The 9,773-nt window shown below is 40.0% G+C and overlaps 1 protein-coding gene across 1 annotated transcript in view; it reads left to right on the forward strand.

The window, feature by feature from the left end:
- The window catches only part of cachd1 (cache domain containing 1), an 80,933-nt gene extending 71,511 nt beyond the window's left edge, over window positions 1–9,422 (forward strand). Inside the window, exons 20-27 of the mRNA XM_060867598.1 lie at window positions 1,181–1,341; window positions 1,488–1,574; window positions 2,266–2,382; window positions 4,334–4,485; window positions 4,672–4,833; window positions 5,205–5,282; window positions 5,897–5,998; window positions 8,391–9,422. Of these exons, the coding sequence (XP_060723581.1) occupies window positions 1,181–1,341; window positions 1,488–1,574; window positions 2,266–2,382; window positions 4,334–4,485; window positions 4,672–4,833; window positions 5,205–5,282; window positions 5,897–5,998; window positions 8,391–8,638 (1,107 nt within the window). The 3' untranslated portion in view covers window positions 8,639–9,422. The remainder of the gene's footprint in view (window positions 1–1,180; window positions 1,342–1,487; window positions 1,575–2,265; window positions 2,383–4,333; window positions 4,486–4,671; window positions 4,834–5,204; window positions 5,283–5,896; window positions 5,999–8,390) is intronic.
- Window positions 9,423–9,773: the final 351 nt, after the last annotated feature.

Below are 9,773 nucleotides of genomic sequence, written 5' to 3' on the forward strand. Positions count from 1 at the left end.
GATTACCTTGTCTGCATTACCTCTAGGTGTATCAGGGTGTATCAGGGTGTGTGGGTGTGTGTGTGTGTGTGTGTGTGTGTGTGTTGGCTCAGTGCCAGCGTGTCTGAACAGGAATTTTGTTGATCTGAAATCAAAATCACATATAATGAGTGTTTGTAGAGACCAGAGCATTGTGGGAAATCAAGTGGTCTCATGTGTCTCTGTAGGTGCTGTGCTGATCGAAGCTCTTTTGAGAATATTGTTGAAAGTCTGTCTCACTCTCTGTCTCTTCCTCTGTCTCTCACAAAGTCTCTGTCTCTCAGCCTCTCACTCTGTCTCTGTCTGCCTCTCTCTCTCTCTCTCTCTCTCTCTCTCTCTCTCTCTCTGTCTCTCTCTGTCTCTCTCTGTCTCTCACTCTGACACTGTCTCTCTGTCTGTCTATGTCTGTCTGTTTGTCTTAGTCTATCTCTCTCTGTCTCTCACTCTGTCTCTCTCTGTCTCTCACTCTGTCCATCTCTCTATCTCTCTCTCTCTCTCTCTCTCTCTCTCTCTCTCTCTGTCTGCCTATGTCTGATTGTCTCAGTCTGTCTGTCTCTCTCTGTCTGTCTTTCTCTCTTTTGGGGGGGATGGGTGGTCTGACTCTGGGTGTGTCTGTGTTTGTCTGTCTGTCTCTGCATGTGTGCATATGTCCACAGCACTTTATGTCCAGTGTTCTGCGATAGGTCTTGGCTTCTCTGCCACCTTGTCCAGGATAAAGTAGTTGATTGAACGAAAGCGAATGAACGTGTGAAACTGATCATCTCAGTTAATTTTCTTTTTTTGTTTTGTTTGTTTATTAAAATTTTCCCCACATTATTTCTGCTGAGGTGATTTAAATTCTGTAGTTGTAATAGATTGTTTATTGTTCTAGTTGTTGTATGGGTGAAATAATGAAGGCTAAAATGCTACAACTGATCAAACCACAGTCGCCCTTTCATTTACACTACTGTCTGGTAGCGTCATATCGCCATCTGGTGGTTGTGCAGTGTAACAGCGTCAGTTGTTGATCATTATTGTAGCCCTTTCTCTTTCAGGTATATAATCTTATTTGCTTTGATGTCATGCTTAGCAGAATTATGACACACATGAATCATTTTAACGTTTACTCGATGCGGATATCTAAATATTGTGCCGTTGACATGGTGTGCTGTGTGATTTCCAGGGTGATCTGACAAACCTGGTTCACGGCAGTCACTGCTCCAAGTACAGACTCACTCGTATCCCAGGAACCAATGCGTTTGCAGGCATCGTGAACGAGACGTGTGATTCTCTGGCCTTCTGCGCGTGCAGCACTGTGGATCGCCTCTGCTTAAACTGCCACAGGTACATTATACTGGAACAAGCGCTTCTGCAGCGTCATACGTTTATTATACAGAATAAATCTTTCTGGATCTTAATCTTTTTAGTGAGAAGTTTTTAAACAAAAACAATCAGTTCTTTTTTTTTTTTTCCCCCTGTTTTCTTCCCAGAATGGAGCAGAATGAGTGTGAGTGTCCATGTGAGTGCCCTCTGGAGGTGAATGAGTGTACTGGGAATCTCACTCATGCAGAAAACAGGTAAATCCCCCAGATCTGCTTTTAAGCTGCAGGTTTTACTCAGGAGTCTCTACACACTCAGTCATTTCCTGCTGTCTCTGTCTGCGTTTTTGTTAGTTGTCATAATTCAGATAAAACTATTTTAATTTTTTTTTGCTCTGCTGTGGAAAGGGTGTTTGTCATAAGCCTTAGCATGAATTGTGTACTTTACCTTGAAGGCTGCTTAAAATATTTACTGTGTAATCTGGAGGATCTAGAGGATTTGTATGTAGAATTGCAAAACTAACCAGACATTTTGCATAGCCGAGTCACTTATTTGCATGATATTTTTGTGCTTATAGGACGAAGGTCAATGCTAACACATACCATGGACTAATAGACATCTATAATCTTTCGTGTTCTTGTCACTTGGAGTAAATTCCCCTCCACCTGTATTTCAAAGCAGTAGAGTTTTTCTCTGCTCACAGAGCTGTAAAGGGCCATCTGTCAGAACTGTATTGCAGAGAAACCTTTTAGATGGTGTTTGTGTGTGAGATGATGATGATGATGATGATATTGATGATGGTTCATAATACTAACTAGCAATAACCGTTTTATTGCTGAGCTGTGAAGTTGTGTGTTGCAAACAAAAACTGTTTTTGAGTTGTTTGTTGGTCATCACACTTCAGCTGCCTAAACTTGTGTGTGTGTGTGTGTGTGTGTGTGTGTTCAGGAATCCAAGCTGTGATGTACACCAAGAGCCGTTGTCTATGACGGTGATTGAGTCCAGTTTGCAAGACACTTTGCCTCAGTGCATCAACACTCGATGTAGCCAACGCTTCACTAGCAGGTCAGTCTTCTCATCTCATATTCAGAGACCTGAGTCTCTTCCAGCGCACACACACACACACACACACACACACACACACACACACACACACACACACACACCACACACATTTCCACAGACAAGGTGACAGCTGGTGCCATGCTGGTGCCATTTCAACCACTAAAGAGATGGTTCTTGGCTTAAAAAATTTATTTATTTCCATCACCAAAGTGCTGCTGGTCTAGAACCAAGAGCCAGTGACACCATGTGCTCGAAGGAAACGGAATCTTGTCACCATAGCAACACCAGCAATTTAGGGTTTCTATACAGACACCATTAAAATTAGACGGAAACTTAACAGGGATTTGGAAGTTTTTATTTTACAAAAAAATAGTGAAATTAATTATTGATCATTAATTAGTGGCCTTTACGATCATTAAAATTATGCGCTTAAAACTTATAAATAGACAAATAAATAGATAAAATAAACTGCACAGCCATCATATATTTAAACAATATTTTGATGCTGTGAAGTGACTTTTTTATTTTCAGTGTTTCCAGGGTGTAGTGGTTTAACGGTCATATTTTAAGTAAAAAATAAAAAAGCGGCTTCATGTTTCAGCCACACGTACGTACTCAGACTTCAGACACAGATTCTTAGATCCCAGAAGAGATAAAGAGAGCCACGTTATGTAACACCTCTGTGCTAGAGGCTCTAAGGGAAGTTAATACAGTGCAGGTCGTGATGAGGTATGAAGGAGAGATGTGGGTCTGTTTTTGGTTTTGTAGGCATCAGGTTGTTTTTTGTTAAACCTGATGCAGGCAGATATGTCAGCTGTTGTGGTCATTTAGGAAAGTTTAGGGCTTTAGGGAAATGCTTTCTGTAATGCTAAAGGGCAGATGGGTGAACTTTTTAACATCTTTATTTAAGCAGACTTAACACACACGGCTTATCACAACCATACACAGATTACCGCCACCGGCATTTATCCAGAACAGACAAGACCAATATCTTTGGCATCCTTTTTTTTGTTTGTTTTTCTTAATCATCTGTTTAAAGTTCACTTATGATCCTTGCATATTCTTGTAAGATTTCTAGCTGGAAGATTTTTTTTTTTACACATTCTGAAACACATAAGTCATCACATTCACACGCTAAATACTCGCACTGCACCTCGCTCCCTCCGAGCTACCAGCACTGCTCCACTGGTCCCACCGTCTCTGAGTAAGAGGTAGATATACAGCAAGACTCTCTTAGGGTTCTGGCACAGAGATGATGGAATGCACTTCCTCTTGATGTCCGAACATCTGAGTCACTGATTATCTTCAAACGATGGGTGAAGACCTACCTCTTCCTGACACACTTAAACTAGTGCTTATTTCCCTGTTTGTCTTATGTGTAGAGTTCCTAAGTCTGTAACCTAGTAAGCCAGTGTTAATGTATTCATTGATAGAATTCAGAACACTTTTGGACGTCGCAGCAATCCAGTGTATAAAAAGTCCTATAAATTTAAATATTGCTCACTGACATAAGTACCTGTCAATCGCAGACCTAAATAATTAGAAGTAAGTAATTGAGCTAAAACAATGATGCTTGCATTTGGAGCTGAAGTTTTCTGAAGAGTTCGCTCGTCTCACCATTATTTATTTATTTGTTTATTTATTCATTCATTCATTTTGCTGAGAGTCATCTGTTGAGATGAGGTAATTTTCACTAAGGGAATATATCAAGCACTGTTTTTTACAGTTCATTGTGCGAATTTTTTTTTTTTTATAGGGATATTTGACTTCCTGATCAGTGCCCTGACTACTGAACTAAGGAGCTGATTGAGACGCAACCTATTTATAATTAGTCCTAGAAGCTTTTGTGTTCTTGCATTAATAAGTTGTTTTTTTCCCCTTTTTCTTGTTTTGGCACTATATTCATTATGCCGTTTACACGCGTTTATCCAAACTTTGTGTGTTCCTGCAGTGACTGCTTTGGCGTGTTGGACTGCGAGTGGTGTGTGGTGGACAGTGACGGGAAGACACAGCTGGACAAACCTTACTGTGCTCTACAGAAGGAGTGTTTCGGGGGAATCGTAGGTGCCAAGAGTCCGTACGTGGATGGCATGGGTCTGTTAGGTGAGCTTACACATCTACACAGTCTGGGAATTTATTTTAGATTTGTTTGCATTGTAAGAATACGGTTAATGGTTAAATAAATATTTGATGAAGTAAGTGTTGCATTTTAGGATGTTTAAGCTGTAAGTGATCTATTAAACGTATCGTGTTGTTTTTATTCCACTTCTTCCTGCCGCTCTTTCACAGATGAAGAGGTGGCGTCTCTTAACATGATTAAAAGTGCACCCGTGGGTCCAGTAGCAGGAGGCATTATGGGCTGTATCATGGTTCTGGTTTTGGTTGTATACGCCTACAGGCACCAGATTCACCGCCGCAGCCATCAGCACATGTCACCTCTGGCAGCTCAGGGTGAGTCTGATTGGATGCACACTAATACACCCACGCAAAGGCCTTAGGACCGAGTGCTGAGGCCAGCGGAAAATAAAAATAAAACGCAGTCAAAGACACTCAGTTAAAAAGATAGACATCCATTCGCTGCGAGGTCTCTTAGACAATTTAGACGTTTCAAATCAAATCTTTGATGGGATCCTAGGACCTCTAAACTCATATTTATGATAACTCATAAATTCATATCAGTCTACACTCCGTAACCCATAAAGACATAGCGAGATTTGTAAGAGATTTATCTTGTGCATTTCCCATGGAAGAGAGCTGTGTTTATTTTAGCACCTTCTCTCTGTGTCTCTGCTCACTGCCTCTGTCTTCTGCTTAATCCACAGAAATGTCAGTGCGAATGTCCAACCTGGAGAACGAGCGTGATGAAAGGGATGATGACAGTCATGAAGACAGAGGAATAAGTAGGAGCTTTATTCTCTTCTTTCTTTACATTTAAAGAAACTCGTATGATTTTTTTTTCTATTTAATATTGTGTCGTCTTATTTCTAGTTACTTTTGTAAAGCATCTATGAGCATCTTAAAAACACCCTATGAATAAAATCTATTATTATTATTATTATTATTATTATTATTATTAAAATTTATATTCTAATGTTTTAGTATTATTATTATTAATAATAATAGTAATATTATTATTAATATTATTGTTATCATTAAAATGTATATTATTCTAATATATTTTATTATTATTATTATTGTTGTTGTTGTTGTTGTTGTATTCAGATTCAAATGTCATTTGTTACAAACACAACCATCCACAGTAGGACATGTAGTGCAATGCTTTATTGACTTCTCATAATAAAAATAAATCAATAAGAATGATAAAATAAAGAATAAATATACACTAATAATAGAATTCCAACAACATCGCAATAAAAATAAAATTTACTCTACAGTTAGGAAAGAGAAGAAAGGACTTAAAAAAAATCAATAAAAATGTGACTCTGAATGCAGATCTGTGGTAGAACCAGGAATATTTGTTTACACGAGTCTTCTCCCCCAAATCTCAATGCAGTCAGTAACACACGCTTCATCGCTGCTGTCATCGAGAGACACACACACAGTCCTGAGCGCAGGCGGCGGTACTGGGGCCGATCAGGAACGGAAAGCGACCACGGTAAGTGACTCAGAAGAATTATTAATACAAATGTTCAGTAAAGTTCGGAGCAACGACCCAGAAGTGTTTTATGTTCATATCACAGCACTGGTGAGGTCTTTATTCTGATTGGTCAGACGATGTTGATCCATTTTCAGAGAAGCTGGAACACATAAATAGATATAGTTAGATACATATATCTGTATTAATGAATTCTAAGCGATTTTTTATTTTTTTTTCTCCAAGTAACACATTACGCAGTAGTTGAATGATGGCCGTGACACTTTTAAAGAGACAGGTTTAAAAAAAAAAAAAAAAGCGTATAATCATGTATGTGGTGATTTCAGTGTCAGTGCTTTGTAATAGTCAAAATTTCAAGCTGTAAGTTTTCCAACACAGGAATTTTTTCAGGACAAAGCACTTTGTGGTTTCTTTCTTACATAACAAAAGTGGTCTTACATAAAAAAAAAAAAAAAAAAAAAGTGTTTTTTTGTTTTTTTTTTATACTGGTAAAGGAACGGCAAAACTTTTCTGGCTGTATAGCTGTTGTGTACATGTTTACAGCTGCTGTACTGTGTAGCACATGTTTACTTCACTTCACTGATTCTGTTTGTCAGGAACAGGAACGGTTTAAAAACACCGCACAGGAACTATTGAGAACTCTTTTAAGTTCCTCACATGGTTGTGAAATCACGATTAAATCACATCCACAGATAAACCCAGTCTTTTTTTTTTCTTTAATAACAGTGGGCAAAGAAGGAAAACTACAAGGGTACTGACAAAGATGTATAGTGATGTCTTTGCCCTTTAAAACCATGAAAGTATTCCGCATGTCTGCTCCACTTCTGTCATGCTGGCATTAAAGCTTTCTGCTACAGCCAGATTGTTTTTAACATGCAGTCAGAAAACACTCTTAGTGTTCAAGCCTCTCTTTGTGGAGGTAACGGAGAACAAAACCCAACCCCCGTAACACACCGAGCGAGGAAGCGTCGAAGGGGCAGAAAGACAGAAACGCAAACGTCCGTACGCAAAAGAGAGAACGGAAAAAGCGAGCCTAGAGCAGCGGAGCAAACTTTTCTGTATTTTTAAACAGCTCAGCCAAAAGGTCGCCTCCCACTAGCTATTCACTCGATTCAATCGATTCTGCTTTTTTTTTTTTTTTTTTTTTTTGCAGTGAGCTCTGACTCACTCCTGCACCACCAACACACTGTTCGCCTGCAGCTCTGTAGAAAACTAACTGTTGCCTTTTAGGGTTTTTTTTTTTTTAGTCGTCTCCTTCAGAGCTCAGGTGCATCTTTCTATCAGTAGAGAAGTTTTTTTTGTTTTTGTTTTTCCCCCAGTTTACCTCGCAGCACCTGGCTACACTTCATCTTTTTTTGAAGAAGTGTTAACATGCATTTGTCACTTTATTGTGATTTTAAATAAATGACAAATTCAGTAACGAGTGTCAGTGTCCAGGCTGCTGCCTACCCGAATCTCTGAACTGGTGTCAGGATCACAATGTGAGGTCACGTAAAGCTGTCTGATGTGGAAATGAAGGATACGATTACCTATCGCTTTGGCCCACGCTGGTGTGAATGTACAGTAAGGTTACGTAGGATAAATCTGAATGGAGATTTAGTTTCCTAAGGATCAAGTCAGTGAGACAAGGAGAAACACTCTGAAAAGACCCGAGAAAACCTCGAGAAGAAACCGACCGAACCCATCCGAGTTTAAAGACAGACAGTACTTACAATGTTGAAAAGGACCTTCAGTACGAGTGTGTTAGAATCCGCTAAAAGCACAAAACGTTCATAAGTACATCAGGACGTCTGACCGTCTTTAATCCATACAGTACCAACATAGACCCAATTCCATAAAGCAACAGTTCAGTCACATTGTCAATTCAAAGTCAGTAGCCTGCTGTCATTAAGGTACGTTTCCCTGCTAGAGCTACCACTGAACTGAAGAGATCCACACACACACACACACACACACACACACACACACATACACACAGTCAGAAGGGAGGCTGTGATCTCAAGCTCTGCTAGAGAACGGGTGAGACTGGAAGCCTGATTAAATTAATGAGGGCTACAAGTGTGTGAGAAGGTTCTCCAAGTCATGCTTAATTATGTGGAAAGATCTTTTAACGCATGCTCATTAATCTAGTTATTCCTGCAGGAAACTCGATAATGTGAGCATAAACACCCTAATGATTTTAAACATCTTGATGTGAGCATATGCTTGGATCGAAATGACATCTGTTTGCAGGTCGAAATGATTTAAAATAGGTGTAACAGAGCTGGGAGATAAATAAAGGTTTATTCTCATCCACCCTTTTATTTGTGTATCTGATGTAGTGTAGGCTGTAGCACTTGGAGCTGGGTATTACCTATATAACTATATGAGCTGTGTGTGTTTTTGTCTCTAGGCTATAGCACAATGAGTCCTCAAGAGGACAGTGAGAATCCACCGTGCACCAGTGAGCCACTGTCAGCAGGAGTGGATGTAGGAAACCATGACGAGGAGCTGGAACTGGACACACCACCCCAGACCGCTGCACTGCTCAGCCACAAGCTGTACCCGCACCGGCACACACACACACGCCACCCACTGCACACGCACACACACCACCTGCAGGCGGCAGTCACCGTTCACAGCGTGGACGCCGAGTGTTAAACCCAAAACCCCACCCACAGAGCTCACCTTTAATGCCACTTCACTCCGAGGTCTGCCTTCATCCTCCACTTCCACTTTGAGCCCTAAAGCCGGACGCTGTGCCCTACTGAGAGAGCAAAGGGAGAAAACGGACGTGGCCGAGGCCTCCTGGGGACATCCTTTGTGACAAGGAAAGCCTTTTTAACCTGAACCCTTGAACCTAGATGTACCTGCTTTTAAGGGTGTGGAGGCACAGATATGCACTTGTTTTAAGTGCCACAAAGCATCTCAATTTTTTTAAAAGAAAAAATGAAGCCGAAAGGATTATTTTTTTACTATTTATTTAACTGGAATCGAGGTAGGAACATGTGAATGGTGGAAACTCTTGTCTTGGTGAATTGTTCATCATTTGGAGGCCCCGCGGAGCCGGAACGAAGAGCAACGAGCTGAGGTCTCTGTGGCACTTTACGTCACACACGCATTACTGTGAGAACGATAAGGACGGACACGAGCGGCTGCGCTGAACGTTGGAATGAAAGCGCAGAGAGAAAAAAACCACACCAGCCATCTGTGAGTGGAGGCAGAAATGTGTTGGTGCTCCGAATCTGTTCATTCGCTGTATGGTTTGTTCCAAGTCGGTTATTTACAAAAGAGAAAGAGATTCTCCAGAAACTGTAATGTTGCAGAGGATCTCAGTGATTAAGTGTTTTCACCACCCAATCACAACGGTTTTAAACATTTTTTTTAAAGTGACCTCAAGATGCTGAAATGTACCACTGTGTGTATAAAGCTTCATTATTATATCCCTATCAAAGCCCTGATCAACCTTTTTATCTGGAGTGAGTAGGTTATTATTATTATTTTTATTATTATTATTTTTTTTTATTTTAAATAGCTCATATCAAACAGTATTTTTCATTTTACCTGATGCAAAGCAGAAACATCAGAACCCTTCACTTCCATCAAACGGCCCGTCTAATCCAAACGTCACCTTTGTGCTTATATGATTTTAGAGTGATGATGCTTATTGTTTCCAGAAAAAAAAAAAATCATGTATATACAATTGACCTTTAACAAAGTAGCTTATAAAGAATTCACTCCTCATCGTTCACGTCCGTGTCAGAAGTTTTATTGTGTCTCTGTTTATTTATTCATA

The sequence above is a fragment of the Tachysurus vachellii genome, chromosome 4, assembly GCF_030014155.1.
Source record: "Tachysurus vachellii isolate PV-2020 chromosome 4, HZAU_Pvac_v1, whole genome shotgun sequence".
Classification (NCBI taxonomy): Eukaryota; Metazoa; Chordata; class Actinopteri; order Siluriformes; family Bagridae; genus Tachysurus; species Tachysurus vachellii.